General features: G+C 40.1%; 1 protein-coding gene across 1 annotated transcript in view; it reads left to right on the top strand.

The window, feature by feature from the left end:
* LOC138765302 (adhesion G protein-coupled receptor D2) overlaps positions 1–17,943 on the top strand; it is a 326,991-nt gene that overhangs the window by 203,041 nt on the left and 106,007 nt on the right. The window contains exon 21 of the mRNA XM_069942347.1: positions 8,296–8,378. Coding sequence (XP_069798448.1) covers positions 8,296–8,378 — 83 coding nt within the window. The remainder of the gene's footprint in view (positions 1–8,295; positions 8,379–17,943) is intronic.

Raw genomic sequence — 17,943 nt, 5'->3', positions numbered from 1 at the left:
TAAGACGTTTAAAATTATTAACATTGGAAAAGCTAATTTTAAGCAATAATAACAAATGTGTAAAATAATAATTAAATCATTAAACAAAATGAAAAAAAAATATTACTCTCTACTTTGCCTCTTAATCAGCAAGTGTTGAATCCTGAGTGAAATTTAGGGGTTCTCCAAACCACTGCTTAGGCTGGCTGGAATTTAATGACAGGTGTGGTATCATTGGTCGCTCAATGTCATGGACTTTATTGTTGGATAGCACTTCCTGAGAAATGCCAATGCCAATAAGCAAGATCTGTCTTGGTGTTATTTAATGGTTTGTTTGCATGTAAAGCACTTAAGGCATAACTGAATCAGGGCTGTCATTCCAGTGAAGTATCCATAATTTGAGGAGGTGTATCGGTTACCCAGAGAAGATGTCTTTGTTTTCTTTCAGCATTTGTTAAACCTGCAATTAATCAGAGTTATTGGTGCTGCTTTCAACAATACAAATGCAAAAATACTGGGATATGTTTAATTACTATTGACTAGAACAATGAAGCTGACATCTTGTTTTGCTCAACTATAGTTAATAACTGTGTTAGAAATCACTGTGCACTTTTTTGGAATTGTTTTTGTGTAACTGGTGTCTTTCACACTGTAATTGCTCTGGAAATTCTTTTCATCTGACTCCTGTGACATTGTGGCATTCTGGCTCCGGAAAATAATTCCAGCCGTACAGGTAGATGAATCTGACATTGTTGAGAACTAACAGCATGTCAGACTCTTTTTCTGTGGAAGGCTATAGATCAGGGAAGGGAATATGCCAGAGTTGGGTGGGTGACAGGGGAATAACATCCCTTTCTCCTCCATCGACAGGGGTAATAACTCCTGACTCTCTGGGGAGAAATTGAAGAAAGCAATAGCCATGAGCTGTGAAGCAATGCCTGGAGGAGAATTGAAAGTTAATGCTCTTCTTTATTTTTTTTTTGTCGGGAGTTGCAGCTCAGTGTCATTGTTTCAAACTATTCATAAATGTTATGTTAGTGTTGAAAATCGTTTTGTGCTCCTGGTTCCACTTTGGGGAAGGTGAATGCAAAGCAAATCCTGGGGTAGGCTGGAAAAATAAGGCCCACCAGATAGTTTTCTCAGTCAAAAACGACAAGACCCTGTCACATCCGTCTGGATTGGTGGTGGTGGTGGTGGGGGGGGGGGGGGGGGTGGTGGTCAGGGCAGAGCCTGTTGATGAGTGAGGAAAAAAGAAGTGAATTCATTCTGCTTCAGGCACTTTGTCAAGTGCCAGTAGGTTACTGTTGAGAACTAGTCACCCATCACTGTGTTACTGCCATGGGAGTCAATTCCTGTATATAAATCATGGGTCTGCATAGGGTTTGAAACTTATTGCCGTTCCCAAGGAAATGAAAATAAGGAACATGCTTCTGCCTTGATTAGAAGGACTTAAAATATCTTCCTACATGTTGCTGTTTAATAAAATGTATGGCTGTATTGATTCATGGAATCGAGTCATTAAAATCTGCAGTTTTGTTTATTTGAATGAAGCAATTAAATGGTTCACTTATGCCAGAAATAACCTTTTCTGATGAAAAACTATTGATTTTTTGCCACAGCTTTATAAGTGACAAAGTTTTTGATTACTACTGACAAGCCTCCTTAGAGTGTTAATTAAAAAATATACCAGATGAGCAGGTGCAAGAGATCATTAAGGATTGTGAGTGGTGCAGACGCACAATACATTTTTAACTTTACATAATGAATAGGGCACCAGAGAGAATAACAACTTCATCAGCAAAATTAGTATCTATAGTTTATATATAATTAATACCTGTATCCTTGATAAGAAACCAATTTACCTTTAAATTATCATTTAATTTCCAAACATTTTCTTTGTGTCATATAGATTTGGGTGTATTTGTTAAAATGCATCTTTACTGTAAATATGTAATGACTTGCATCAATGTGTTTCCATTTTCTTGGTGAATGATCCACCATAGTTTGATGGGAGACTTAAAGATTATTGCATGAAAAGCATGCTATTGAAATCATGAATTCTAATAAGATTAAAATAATTTTTATTGTTTTCTCATGCCCCATTCTCCCAGTTAATCTATAAAATGTAGATTTTTTTATTCCATTGCCAGGGTAGATAGTACAAAAGAATTACTGAATAAAAACCAAATTTGCATTATTTCCATAGATTGCAGACCATAAGATTTTTAATGTGAAATTATGTGCAGCTTGGTATAATATAATGTGGACACAAAAGTACTGAAGCTGGCTCTCAACTTGAATTGTGGAGAATTCCTTCCCTCCACAGCGCCACAGAGATGATGCTCAACCTGCTGAGTTCTTCCAGCATTGATTTTTGATTAATATTAAGAGATTTACTTTCAAATGCTCATGATCTGAAAAAGTTTATTTACATGATAAAGAAAATATCATCTTCAATTTCTTGAACATTCAAACTTTGCAGAATTCACTTATTGACAAACACACAGTCAAATGCATGAATAATTTAAAACTGCTCTGGAATTTTCTGAATGGGATGTACTAGGAGAACTGTCAACTTCAGCCTTGGAAATCATTTGCAGGCTGGTGTTAATGTGCTTGTATGGAATCTATGATATAGATGTTCTCATATGTTAGTAAGAGATTAATGAGTATCTTGTAATTTGCCTAAGAAGCTGCTCAACAGATGGTACGATATAGCTTTGTCACTTCACTCTGTCCTGGCCACCAAGAGAAAGACGCCTCATATTGCCAGACTGCTGTTCATTAACTTCAGTTTGGCATTTAATACGATTATTCCCCAGAGGCTGATGGAGAAGCTGTCCTCGCTGGGAGTCACACCCCTCTCTGTAATTGGATCTTGGACTTCCATGGAAAGACCATAGTTTATCCGTTCACATAACTAGTGACCCATCATGAACACTCAATATCTCCTCATTTGTCATGAAGGCCCAACAGTGACTTGGCTTCCTGAGAAGATTGAAGCAGGCAGGGTTACCAGCCACTATTTTGTCAACCTTCCATATGAGCTCTATCGAGAGCATCCTGGCCGGATGTATCACAATGTCATATGGTTGCTGGAGAGAAATGGACCAGAAGTTAATCCACAGGACCGTAAGAGTGACAGAGAGAATCACTGGAGTGTCCCTCCCTCCCTCCCCCACTCTCACCCCCATTGACGTAATCTACAAGGATCATTGTCTGAAGAAGATGAGCAAAATCATTGAAGACCTCTTCCTTCCTGCACACAGTATCTTTCAGATGTTCTCATTGGGGAAGAAATACAGGAGGATCAGAGCCAGCTCCACCAGGCTGAGGGACAGCTTTTTCCCATGGACAGTAAAAATGCTGAATGACCAAAGGAACTCCTCAAACTTACCATCCGAGACTCTCATTCGTACAAAATAATATTTAATTTTATAGATAAAATACTTGTCCTGCATATGTATTATTTGTCTGTATGTGTATTTTGACTGGTTGTCTCTCTGCATGTTTTGCACCAAGGACCAGAGAACACTGTTTTGTCGGTTTGTAAAGGTACAATCAGATGACAATAAACTTGACTAGACTTGAATTGTAATGGAAAAATTGGGAAGAGTGACTTTCAGACTATTGTTCTGATATAAAATCAACAGTGATTTTAGGTCATTCAATCCAAATAGCCATGGGGGAAGGAAAGAAGAGTTGCAAAGCTTTAAAATGGGCTCTCTGAAAATAATAGCTGCAAAATCAATTTCAAGCTGATTATGGTCTTCCAAATTTGTGAAGATTGTAATTCCTGCTAAACAAAAGCATTAGTTCCATTTTCAACTCCAAGAATGCAGTTAGACTAATAAAGTTAAATATAGTGTTATAAAAGCCTTTGAGGAGAGCAACTTCCCAGTTTTCCACTGGATGTGGAACTTCCAAACTGACAACTTTCCACAACCACCACCGTTTTTTCCCATGTGGTTGGAGATGGCTAAGATTGCTTTGGATTTATAGGATAGAAGCAACATGTGTGACCATCGTGCCTCTGCTGGTTCTTTGAAAGAGAAACTCATTTAGTGCTCCTCCCACTCTTTTCCCTTGTTGCACCACAAATATTTTCATTCCACAATCTTTTTTAAATGGTTCCCCACCCTTTCAGACAAGTTCCAGCTTACGACAACTTTTCCTCCGGCCAATTATCTCAAATCTAGGGCCATGGTCACAGACCTTCCTGCTGATATTCCCCAACTACTCAATTGAAACCTTTTCAAGCTTTAAGCATGCTTAGTAAATCTGTTCTTAACCTTTCCTGTTGAAAGAATAACTTCAGCTTTTCTACTCTGCTCATTAATGAAGACCATTAATGGTCCTTGGTTTCAGCCTGGCAAATCTTTGCATCTGTACCAAAGTACTTATTTGATGATTACTGAATAATATAAAGCATATTATAAAGTCTTGTGTAAATGATTAACTTTGGCAGATTCCTCTCGAATCACTGGAAGTTTGGGTAACCAATATCAATGGCCTCTCCTAGGCCAACATCCTCAGTATTGTGGTGGTAGTTACCCTCAGTCAGCTCTGCTGGTCTGTACATAAAGAGCTGGAGAAACTCAGCAGTCATGCAGCATCCACAGCAAAAGACAATTGATGTTTGGTGCCTCAGGAGTGCAGATACCTGAATAAAAAAGAGGGGGAGGGGTTGAAACAAAGGGTAGCAGGTAAGAGGTGCGAGGGTAGAAGAGTAAGTATCTGAGAAGTGAAAGAGGGAGAGGGCAAAGGGCGAGGAAAGATAGCTCTCTGACAGGAGAAGGAAAGGTATGGGTGGGGAGATAGGTTATCTTTCCTGTTCTTGATACTGATTTTGGAACCAGAGGAACGTTTTGGAGCATTGTCATGGGTGAAGATGGCTGGCCATTTGGAATAAGATAAATCAAGGATGCAGTTAAAGCCTCCTTGAAGAAATGCAAGATCCCACTAACAACTTGGAAGCTTTTGGTCTGATATCAAGAACATCAAGGTGATGCATTGGGAAAACGCATAGGTCCTACCTGTCCTCTGTCACAGCTCCTTCCTGTCCCATGTATGGAAAACAGAGGATTCCCACACTAGCCTCATCGGCTGCCTCAGCCTCCAAACCAGAGTGGAAACAAGTCAAGGGATTGCCGCAGAAGGAGGGCACGATCAAATTAATTTTGAATCAGCAGACTTGGATTCGGTTTCATCTTTGTTGCATGGGTTCTCTTTAACCCCTTGTTTAACCGGTTTCTTCAGCATGATTTTTCTTTGAAGAAATGATCTTTGCATAGTGCCTTGCTAATTGGACCTGGGATGTTCTCACCCAGCAAATTTTGTCTTGACAATCCAAACTAGGGTTGTAACCGGGAATGCTGATCATGAACCCCAATTGGTAAAATCTAAGCCAACTTCTTTCCTACTATTTGGCTAATCTTTATTCAACAATAAAGTTTCTTATTCAAATAATGTTCTTAAAGTGTATATCATTTTGGCCTGTAACCCCCAGTTGCCCAATATACCTTCCTGATCACAATTCAATGTTGGGAATCAAATGAAATAGGAGGACTTTTATTCATGGGTTTCTAACTAATTTTTTTACCACAAAATTTTACTCACAGCATTGGTGAAAAGATTTGCTTTTTATTTCTGGAGATTCCAAAACAATTCTTGAGGTCTTTGAACCTTCATCAGATCACTGGATAAAGTCCCAGTAAACCCTTGCACCTTGTGTCACAACAACCGTACAGGTTGTATGTAGTCTGCTGCAGCATGAATATAGTACAAGACAAATGGCTTGATTAATTTTCTTACCTCAGAGCCTAGGGTAAGCCATGACCCTCAGTCTACTTCAGGAATAAGAAGAGTTTGTAAGTCTATTGAAACAGGTGAACATTTATTGAACACAATGAAATTTGTGATTGGAATTATCTCAAAATCTTCTGGGTTTCCAACTATATTAAGCCAGATCTCCGGCTTTGCATGCTGTTGCCAGTAAATACCTCTTCCATATGTAATGCTGTAAAGTCTTCTTTGTCATTTCTCTGTGCTGCAGGGAATTGTGTGACTTCTTTCAAATGACTCTTCTGTTACATGGCTTTCTTGTTAAACATGCACAATTTCGATTCTCACAGGACCAGGACTTCTCTTTATTCTGCAATACATATTGAAATATCATTCCTGTCAGCTGACACTCTCCCAGCTGCTCACAAGAACTTTGGCATAGTTATCATAACCTACAAAGTACTAAAGCAGAACACCGCTCCAATAAAATGCACGAAGAATTTGGAAGGCTGCCACAGAGGATACAGACAACTCTGTTCCAACCTGACTGAAATTTCCACAAAATACTGAAAGCCTGAGCACAGGGTCCCAGGAGTAGGCTGTGGCAGCTCACTTGCAATGGACATATATCAACTGTCAGATGTCGACAGTGGAGTTGACGACAGTGGAGTTGACCAAACACAATGGAACATCCAGATGGCTTGAACAAAGTGCACAAGACGTGAACTGCTATTTCCAGCTGTTTACATCAACTTCCAGTGTTACGACTGGCTTTATTTTGTGCTACAAATAAATAGTTTGAACATGACAAGTAGGCATGTTCCAGGTACTGCTTCCTTTACAGCTCTGAATCTTGCAACTTCCCAACATAAAAATATCCCAAGCAAAAACTGTGATTTTTCAGAATTAACCCCAAAGTGTAATGAACTCATTCCTTCCAGTTGAATAATTGCTCTACATTGTATTTGTATACATTTTTTAGCAAAATAAAAACATAATCTTCCAAATGAGGGGAAGGTTTATATTTCAAAACAATGCAAAAGGCACTTCTCTTAGTTGGTAGAATTTATAAACTATTCACTGAGCTTCTTCACATTTTTCTGTTAGAAATAATAGTATGTGCTACAAAACATTTAATAATCTGTTACTATCCCTGAACTCGTTTGAATTTTTTTCCCTTTCTGCCTTGATTGCCCTTTGGCCTTTGGTTTTATCTGGAAACTGATTCAAAACAAATGAAAATCTATTGATTATTCAACACCATCACTGAAGCTCAGAGAGCCTCGACTAGGGTTTACTTGGTCTATAGAAATATTGTCACCACTTTTCTTCGATATTTTGCATGTTTAAGTTCAATGCTGATGTCTTTTGGATGAGTTTTGCATTGCCCAAGATCAAATTTGCCATTGTTGGCACTTAATCGTCAGAGAAAAATTAAATGGGTTTATGTTTGGTGAGGCCCAGTGCAGTAAATGTCCCAGGGTTTATTTTGAGAGAAGGGTGTGTTCTGGTTTGTTTAAGATTTTGCATTTTTCCATTGAGTGCTTTGTTAGACATTCTCATTGGCTATTGCAAGGAAGAGTGGACATTCACGCTGTTTTAGGGACATTGTGGGAAACATTATGGAAACCAGTCTTCAGCCCATCAAGCCCTTGTTGATTAACAACTCATTTACTCTCATCCTGTATTAATATGATTTTTTAAAATTTGTCATACATTGTCATCATCTCTCCTCACCACCCCTACGCAGATTCCGCCACACACCCATACAGTTGAGATTTTTTGCATTAACCGACTAACCTGTTTGCCTTTGGGATGTGGGAGGAAACTGAATTACATGGAGGAAATCCATGCATTTCCATGCAAATCTCATCCAAATATCAGGCGTGGTCAGAATTGAATTTTATCTCTTGTACTGGATGTCAACCATTCTGCTTGCTGTGCCATTGAACTTTCCTACCTTGATCCTACAGAAGTTTTCCTGGAAAAGGGGCTATTGGTGACATTAAAATAGCTTATTGCAAATTTTAATATAAAGGTAGAGTATATGTAATTAAATGCTACACTCCTGCACTTTTTGAAATAACTTCTGAATTGATTTCTGTATCCACATCTATTCCAAGTATTCATTCTTAGAATGGATCCTGGAGTTGTGCTTGTCTTCCAATCAATATAGTACTGGATTTTCTGAAATGTACAAGGTGGTATTGTATAGTAGTAGATGCTGATGTGATCAGTGAGTCATGAAAGGTATGCAAGTTCTTTGATTCTAATTCTGCAGGTGTACATACCACTCCACACCCACCCAGCAGTTCAAAGTAAATGAATTAAGAAATATGGAAATTGAATACTATTCTCCCTTCCTATTGAAGGGAGGAACGGGATTGGAAATTAACCCCTTGAATTGTCCCTCAATGTGAACCCATGATTTCAGAGTTACCTTGAGTGGATAGTATTGTTGGCATTTTGTTTCAATCCCCTCTTGTTAAGTAAAATTAGAATAACCATTCACACTGGCTGATTTTTCCTCAGGGCAGCTGTCGACCCCTAGCCTGCCACGGGAACCTGACGAGGAGCTGTCCTGCTGTTCTCAGAGCCCTGTGACCTGCATTAAGGTACAGTGACAACATTTACCTTACTCTGCAAGTCTCTGTTCCTTGCTCTTACGAGCTTAAAAAAATTATAGCCCTCTTTAATGTTTGGTGTGAAGTAGTGGATGGTATAATTATCTGAACTAAATAATTATGATAATAAGGGTTCAACTTTTATTGTACTTGCATTTTTTTAAAGATCTGTTTCCGATATTCTATATATATTGGTGAAAATTTGTATATTTAGTATAAAAATCAATGAATATAAGCAATTGTAACTTATATTTGCACATGTACATAAAACTTACATGCATAAGTCTGTGTTATGTAACTAAGTCATAGAGATATGCAGCACAGAAACAGACCCTTTGGCCCATCATATTCATGCCAAACAGGTTGTTCATCCAAGTTATTCCCATTTGTTTGTATTTTAGCCCATGACCTTCAATGCATATCCTATCCAAGTACCTGAATAAATGCTGGTTGTGGATGCATGGAATAACCAGACAACACAAAACAGCAATCTCTGAAGAATGCTTTACTGTATATAACAGGAGCCCCTGTAAATAACATCCGCCACCAACCAAGCTCCGTCTCCTTTTTCAACTAGTGTGCTTCATGGGGACTCGAGCACGCGCAATAGCATCGTAGTGAGTTCAGTGGCTGCAATGGGTGCAGACAGCTGTCTACATCCCATTTCTTGGGCAATCCCTTTCACACACCACAATCCATGTAGGTGTCATACATTACAATAATTATAGTTCAGAAGTGAACAGTCTGCCCAGTTTAATCCCAATATTTTGGGTTGGGCTTACAAGTGTGCCCAAAGCGTATTATGTAATAGCTATTGGTGGAAGTGGATGTTTGCGGTGCTGCTTGGGGTGCTTCAACTTGTGCCATCCATGGTCTTGGGGTTGTGGCCATTTGATTCATGGGTTGTTACTGAGGGAGCTCCACCTACCCCAGGTTCATGTTCCAGACCCTGGTTTATGGTCTCATCCGGAATGGTTCGAGATGGGGGTGGCTCCCTTACAGGTAGGAGGTGTCAATGGTTTCTCCGATACACCCTTCATTCTGATTTCACCAGGTATGACCTTGGCTCCTGGCAGCTCCTTTCGACTATGCCCATATGGTTGTAGCCCTGTGGAATCTGCATCCTTCTGACCTGTCCTTCTGCTAATGGCATGAGCAGCTGGCTGTTTCTGTCATAGCACCTTTTCTGTGTTAGCCTCTTGTTCAGCAGTTGGGATTTAATTTTATTGCGGGTTCTTTAGCTGAGGCTCCAAGAGTTTCCTTGCCACAGATAGAGTCGTCCATGTTTGCCTGGACATGAGTTGTTGTGCCATGTGGCATCACCAGGGATGTTCCTTAGGTTCAGCAGGTTTAGGAACGCATCTGTATTTTCCCTGTGGGACTTCTCCATGAGTTGCTTCGTGCTCCTCATGGTTCTTTCTACCAACCCGTTTGTGGGTATTCCGGGCTGCTAGTGATGTGGTTGAAATCCTATGTTGTTGCAAAGCATCTGAATTTCTCACTGGTGAACTGGGTTCCATTGTCCGATAGCAGAATGTGGGAAGCCCCATGCACCGAAAAATGTCTTTTTAACTTGATAATGACTGCCAATGAGGTGACATTGGGTAAAAGGTTTATCTCAAACCATCCAGATTATGAATCGACAAGACCAAATACTGTTGACCATGCAATTCGAAGATGTCTGTTGCCATGGTTGACCAGGGGAGGTCCGGCACCACATGAAGCTGCAATGGCTCTTTCTATTGGTATGGCCTGCTGCTCTTGCACACTAAGCAAGCCTGTACCTCCTAGTCTATGTTCTCAGTCATCCCTGGCCAATAAATGATGTCTCTATCCATGCGTTTGGTTGTTTCCGGGTGCCCTCAGTGCAAGATGTTGGCATAAATGTTTTGCAGTGAACTTTGAACTATTGCTCTCAAGCCTTTCATTATGATTTCATCGCTGAGTAATTTGTCCCATAATGGGAAATAGGGTTGCATTTTAGGTGGTAGGCCACGCTGCTTGTCAGGCCAGCTGCCCTTGATAAAAGTGGTCAGGATCCTCAAAGTTGTCTCTTCAGCTGTGTGCTGTCTCAGTTCATCCAACCAGGAGGAGGAGATCTGCATTACTGTCATTATATCAAACATGTCCTCTTCCTCAGCTTGTTGAATCATGCATTTTCTGGGAGCACGAGATAGCACATCGGCTAGGTGCATTTCTTTCCTGCACTTGTAAACTAAAGTCACGTTATATTTCTGAAGCCTGAGCATCATTCTCTGAAATCATGCAGGGGGCACATGGATTGACCTTTTCAGAGTTGAAAACCAGAGTTGAAAACCAGAGGTAAATGGTTTTCTCTATGGTCACTGGTCTACCATAAATGTAGTCGTTGAATTTTGAGTAGGCAAAAACTACTGCCAACAAATCCTCTATTTGAGCATATCTAGTCTCCGTGGTGGTGAGTGACCTGGATGTGTAGTCCACTGGTTTTCTATCTTGCAGGCATGCTGCACCCAGACTGTTCTGTGATGCATCACAGGTTAGCATGACTGATCTTCATACGTCGTAGTACGATAGAACAGGTGGGCATGACATATGCCTTTTTAATGCATGGAACGTGCTTTGTTGTTGCTCCTGCCAGGACCAAACGATATCTTTATTCATCAACTCTCTTAGCTGGGCGTTAAGATCACTTGTATTCGGAATGAACTTGCACAGGTAGTTGACCATGCCCAGGAAACGTGTTAGTGCTGTCACATCTGTCGGTACTGGCATTTCACTGATTACTCTGGTCTTTGAAGAGTCTGCCTTCAGGCCTTCTCCTGTGAAAACATGGCTACATAACTTACCTGGATCAGCCGAAACCTGCACTTACAGGGGTTGAGGCTGAGATTAAACTTCCGGGCTTTGTCAAGTACCTTTTTTTAATTTGTGTCATGTTCTTCCAAGTTTTTGCCACCTTTAAGTATATCATCAACAATGATGGCATAGGGACACCCCGCGAAGATTTGGTCTATTGATATTTGAAATACTTTGCTGGCTGAATTGATTTGAAATGGCATTTGCAGGGACCTATTGGCCGAAACTTGTGCTGAATGTGGTCAGCAGTGATGACTTGTAGTCAAATTTGATTTGCCAGAAGGAATTCTTTGCATCCAAAACCAAAAAAATGGTCGCGTCGGCAACATCTTCCACATTACGCATTGGATGGTGTAGTCATTTTAAAGCTGTATTGAGGTCTCTTGGGTTGATGCAGATCCGGATCTCCTGTCCGTCTTTTTTCTTAGCAGCCACCATAGAGGACACACACTCGGTGGGTTTGAAGACTGGGGTAATCACGCCCAGATCCTGCATCCTGTCCAGCTCGGCCTTAAGCCTGTCCTTCATTGCTATCGGTATACGACATGCCGAATGAAGCACGGGCCTCACTTCTGGGTTGAGCCGCATGGAGTACGTCACTGGCAGGTTTCCCAGTTCTTCTGTAAAAAGGTCACTGTACTCAGAAAAGATTCTGTGCGTCAGATCATCTTCGGCTGGACTTATCTGGTGTACCTCTCTGCTGAACGAAACAAGACCTATGTCCATACTTGCACTTAGTCCCAGCAGAGGCAGGAGGTTTTCTTGGACTATGAAAAAAGTTAGTATGTGCAGCTGTCCTTGAACGTAGCACTGCTGTCACACTGTGCTGTCGGATCTAATTTTGTTATCCCTGTATGCCACTAGACTTGTGTATTTAGAGCCTGTTCTTATGGCCTATTCTGACTTCCTCAGTAGAATGAACATTCTTCATGACATGATTTTGAACTTGGCTCCAGTGTCAACTTTCATTTCTGTTGCTTTACCTTTGATCTACAAATGCTTCGTTATTCCTTCTGATTCTTGTTGGGTCTCCTGCATCTGCAGAGTCAATCCATCAGTGTAATACTCACCATCCAAGTTGGTTTATCCTTGCTCAGGTTCCATCTGGTTAATCATCCTTCTGTATCTGGGTATCAGGGTGACTTGCTACCTAGCTCTGCAGCATCTTCTGAAATGGTTCCATTTCTGGCATGCTCTGTACTGCTGGCCAATTGCCAGGCACATCTGTCGTCTTGCCACATGGTCATCGCTGCAGTTGCCGCACTCCATCCTGGGTGAGAGTGTAGCAGGGCTTAGTTGGCTTCATCTTCTTCTGGCTTCCGGCCCCTGCCTGTTCGCAGGTCCCGCCTGGACTGTGTCTATGCTCGTGCCTTGTTGCTGCGGAGGGGCTAGCTTTCTGCTGTTCTCTTCCGTGGTTTTGTAAGCCAGACACGTGGATATGGCCTTTGTGAGCGTTATTTCATTATCACACAGTAGTGCCTTTCTCATGCTTTCCCCGCTGATGCCGCAGACAATCCTGTCTTTTATCAACTCATCACAGAGCACTCCAAAGTCACAGGTCCTTGTCCTGATTTTTAGGTCGCTGACATATGATTGAATTGACTCACCAGGCCTCTGGTTTCTGGTATTAAATCTGTGTCTTTCAATCGTTGTTCTTTTGTGGATTGCACATTTCTCAAAATGTTCTTTTTAAACACTCGGAGTCCTCTCTTGACTCAGCAAGACTGATAATGATACCCCCTTCACGCACCGTGTTTGCATATATGAATGTCCTTTCCCTTTTGATGACCACAGGGCCTGATAAATTTAGTAAAATGGATGCTTTGACTCGGGCAGACATCGCTATGCACTGCCGTGATGAAAATGTCGTATTCTTGTTTAAATACGCGCCAATTCTCGGCCACATTGCCTTCAAACATGAGCGGGTCAGGCCTTCTGAATATGTTTGCCATTATGGCACAGTCACAAATTCATTGCCAATGTGGTGCTGGTTACTCACTTTTTACTTGAAGGCATCAGGTTCAGACTTTTGACACCATGTTTTTTGGTGCACCGAATAACCAGACAACACAAAACAGCAACCTCTGACGAATGCTTTACTGCTAAATTCCACAAATACAATGTATAACAGGAGACCCTGGAAATGGCGTCCACCACCAGCCAAGCTCTGTCTCCTTTTTTAACTAGCGTGCATTGTGGGGACTCTCGCATGCGCAATAGCATCGTAGCGAGTACAGTGGCTGCAGCGGGTGCAGCCAGCCAATAAAAGCGGTTGTCTGCAAATGTCTTTTAAAAGTCACAATTGTACTGGCCTCAACAGCTTACTCCGCAGCTTATTTAATAGACCCACCACACTCTGCATGGAGGAAATTACCTCTCCGGTCCCTTTCAATCTTTCACTTTAAATTAAAGACTGCCCTGTCCTTGGAAACAGGCTCTTACCATTCAACTTATCAATGCCCCACATAATGTTATGTACTTTTAATATGGTCATCCCTTATCCTCCTGTGATCCTGTAGAAAAGGTACCAGCCTGTCCAGTCTCTCCAAATAGTATCCTTGTGAATCTTTTCTGCATCTTTCCAGCTTCATGACATGCTTCCTACAGCTGGGTGATTCGAACTGCCCAGAACACACCAAGTGTAGCCTCACCAATGTCTTGTGCAGCTGTAACATGGTGTCATATTTCCTATATTCATTGGCTTGACTGATGAAGGCAAGCTTGCCAAATGCTCTCTTCACCACCCTGTTTGTCCATATCACCACTTGTTGGGAGTTAAAAATCCACAAGTGAGATCATATTGTTATGGACTGACCTCCAACATTGATCCCATTTGATTTCATTTCGAAGAAGCATGCTGGATTTCCGATCCATGTTTTTCTTATGCAAATGTTAAGCAGATAGATACCAATAAAATATTATTGCATTGTTTGATTGTGTTGGGCTTTTTAAAACAAAAAAATTATAGAAGCTAAAAGGCAACAGAATAACATTGTGACAGTATATAAGTGAGATCAATGGATAGATGCATTTTTGTCAAGAACTATCTACAAGGTCTTCGTAAATCAGTAGACCACATATTACAAATCTCCAGTAAATTGATATCAGTAACCTGATTATGAACTGATGTTTGTTGTAAAAGGCTGTTGCAAGCTTGTCTTTAATGAAGGAAACAGAATACTTGCCTGCTCTGGCCTAATTGAAATGGAATAGCCAGTCACTCAGTTCAAGTGCAGTTAGGGATGGGCAATAGCTGCTGGCCTTGCATTGTGTGAATGAATAATAAAACAAAGCACGAACGTTTATCTCTCTGATGGAAAAAAACTGGCAATGTGCCATTCAGTACTTTGGACTTCACTCAGATTTTGTTATAGTGAGGTAAATCACGGCATTTTCTGTTCGTTACAGTTCTTCCACTACATTTTTGGTTTTAAATATTTTTGATGTGTGAACTTCCAATGGCACAGCCAAGGCACTAAGGATCTTGGTAACAATATCAATGACACTAAAGTATTGAAGAATCAATGAAGGAAAGACTGACATGGAGTTTGAATCAGATTGGGTGAAATCAATGTCAAATAAGGTGCAGAAATAGAAATTAAAAAAAAAATAATGATAGGATTAAGGGGAGAAAAGAAATAAGAAAATAAAAAGTAAAATAATTAAATTTGGTACTTTAAAATTTACACTATGTGGGGGAAAAAAAACAAAAAACATTTGCCTCTGACGTCTCCCCTAAACTTTTCTCCACTCACCTTAAATGGATGTCCTCCGGTACTTGCTATTGTCACCCTGGGAAAAAAGGTTCTGGCACTCCATGCTATATATGCCTCTTGTCATCTTATATACCTCTTTTCAGTCACTTCTCACCCTTCATCACTCCAAATAGAAAAGCCCTAAGCTTTTTTTCCATCATACCTCTAATTTTAATCATTCCATTATTGCCATTTGGTGCCTTTAGCTAACTGGTTCTGTGCTCTGAAATTTTCTTGCTTATTTACCTCTGACTTTCTATTTTTCTTCCATCTTTAGTTTTGTTTAATTTTGATATTGTTTCTTCAAGGATCCTCCCCATCATATCTGTAAAATATCTTTACAACTGATTAAATGTTGTTGTTATAAATGAAGGGAGTGATTATAACGTTGCAGTGGAGCTCATTTGTGACCAAAAGGCCAGCGCAGGCAAAGTACTAATCATAAATATTAAAGGAAGAACTGATTTTTGAATTCAAAGTCGATGGGATCAATATTTCTTCATTCTATAATTTTGTCTGAATATAGAAATGGTAGAAGACATGGGAAACTATTTGAGCTGTACTTTATGGAGTAGGACATATTATGCATCAAAAGAAGGCACACATAATTTTCTCATGCCTACAACTAGGAATTTTTAAGTATTATTTGAATTCTATTATTATTATAATGTGGGCTCACTGCCCTGCTTGATGAAGCAATGTGCCTTATCCATTCTTCACCATCTTCTATACCTTTACCACCACTTTCATGGAACTATGAACTTGGTCTTTCTGTTCCACCACACTCCTCAGGGCCTTTCCATTTACTGTGTGAGTCTTGCCCAAGTGGAAAATTTCTCACTTGTCTGAATTAAATTCCTTCTGCTTTTCCTTTGCCCGTGTGATCTACATTCTGTAGCAACCTTGGAAACCCTTTTTCACTGACCACCACACCAAGTTCGGTATCATCAGAAAACTTACTAGTCATGTCACTGATATTCTCATCCAAATCATTAATATATGTGCTATGGTACACCATTGGTTACAGGACTTCAATCTGAAAAGCAACCTTCCACTACCACTTCTTCCACAAAGTCAGATTTGCATCCAATTGGCTGGGTGGCTGAGTGAGATTTTCAGCTGAGTGTCGGGTCAAAATATAGAACATTTCTTGTAACTCCTTCTAATATTACTTCAGATATGCTTAGATGCTTTTCTCTAGCTAATGAGATGTGTGTTTCATTGTAAATATTTGCACTGATGTCCAGTGTGTTCCCATCACTGCATCAGAACGGTTATATTGGAATGGCCAGGCTACAGTATACCACTGTTTTGGAAAGGGGAATGTCCCTCAAGGAAGAATGAGGGAAATTATCTGTTGCATTAAAATACATTGCAAGGTTTCTTCCTCTGCTCTACCCTTCCCCCAGCTATTCATTTATATTTATTCATTTAAAAAAGTTGCAGATTTGAACCAAAGAACCAAAAACAAAACAATGCATTTGATAATATGAAAATGTTTATTGAAGTTAATCCCAGATTTAGTCTTGGGCTTTTTGGTGATAGTTCACTTTTGACTTTTGTGATGAATAATGCATCCAAAAGCACATTTTCGGTGATAATATCTTTTGACTTGGAAAAGCAGTGAACACATTAAGATTTTTTAAAAATTGATCTGCTTTACTGGTTGAGAATTGCTCTTTGTTTTTTTTAAAGTAAAGGTAAAAAGATACAGACTGCACAGTTATGGTGCGGGTTTCAGTAAGTATGTGTATTATGATCTATCACCAGCAGACAACAATGTCAATAAGTCTCTTGTTTATTAATTCACTGCTGCTAAGTCAGCTTAGTGCATTCTTGACTGTAGGATTTTAATCAACTCCAAACATCCAATAGCAATATAAATGCCAGCTGTACACATTATGTGTACATAATGTGGAGCTCAAACAGCAGGGCCCAATGTTCCCCTATTATTTTGGGAATAAACATCAGTTGTAAATAATAACTTACTCAGAGTCAGAAGATCCACATACTCTGAAAGGTAAAGAATTGTCTTTAATTTAGGCTGTTAATACAGCAACTATACATTTACATTAATTTGGGCAAAAATTGCAAACATATTTGATGAGTTTTGCAGAAAGTTGGAGTGGGCAGGCACTGCTGTTTCCAACATGCCATGTGATTTCCCTCATCCCCTCCAGAGGTACCCTAGTCTCACCTCACACCACACAGTGATCACACTCAGTTCTTATTCAGGCTATTAGGCTTCTATTTTGTCTGATCTCGTAAGCTAAGCAGGCTCAGGCCTGGTCAGTACTTGGAGGGGAGACTGCCTAGAAACACCAGGTGCTGAAAGTTTCTCTGAAGGGTGCTGGGGAAAATGGTCTCTCTCTGTCTGCCTTATGGTAGACAAAAGTTAAAGAATTTCCTTTATGTTACATTCTAAATATAGTATTACGTGACAATAATGGAACCTTTACCTAAAATATTCTGAGATTGTGCTAGCCTTAGTTGCAAGACCCCATATCTTGCTTTAGTCAAATGATTGAACAGTTCCTCTCTATTCAAGTCACCTTTATGCCTTCACACTTCTTTCCATTCTTTGCTTCTCCTCATTCTGCCAATTCGCACCATCACTTCCTTTGCTATTTGTTCCCACTGCCACTCTTCTCTCCCCACTCTCCAAACTGAAATAACTCCCATCTGCTGCATTTGGGAGACCACAGTTTGCAAAATGACCAGTAGCTTCAACTGGGAGCATTGAAAATAAACTGCAATTAGTACTGTTATTTTGCTCATTATATGATTAATTCGGTGCTGCTTCTGAATTGAAAACAAGAAGAGCAGCAGAGACAGGAAATCTGAAGTATAAACAGAAACACTTTACAGGTTAGACAGTTTATATGGAGAGAGAAACACTTTGTCAGAACTTAGTGTGGATTGGTGATCCTCATGACATGAAACCCTCTGTATACAGACAAAAG

Source organism: Narcine bancroftii, chromosome 5 (genome assembly GCF_036971445.1).
Source record: "Narcine bancroftii isolate sNarBan1 chromosome 5, sNarBan1.hap1, whole genome shotgun sequence".
Classification (NCBI taxonomy): Eukaryota; Metazoa; Chordata; class Chondrichthyes; order Torpediniformes; family Narcinidae; genus Narcine; species Narcine bancroftii.
Note: the sequence above shows the minus strand (reverse complement) of the source record. Positions and strands in the feature narration are given on the sequence as shown.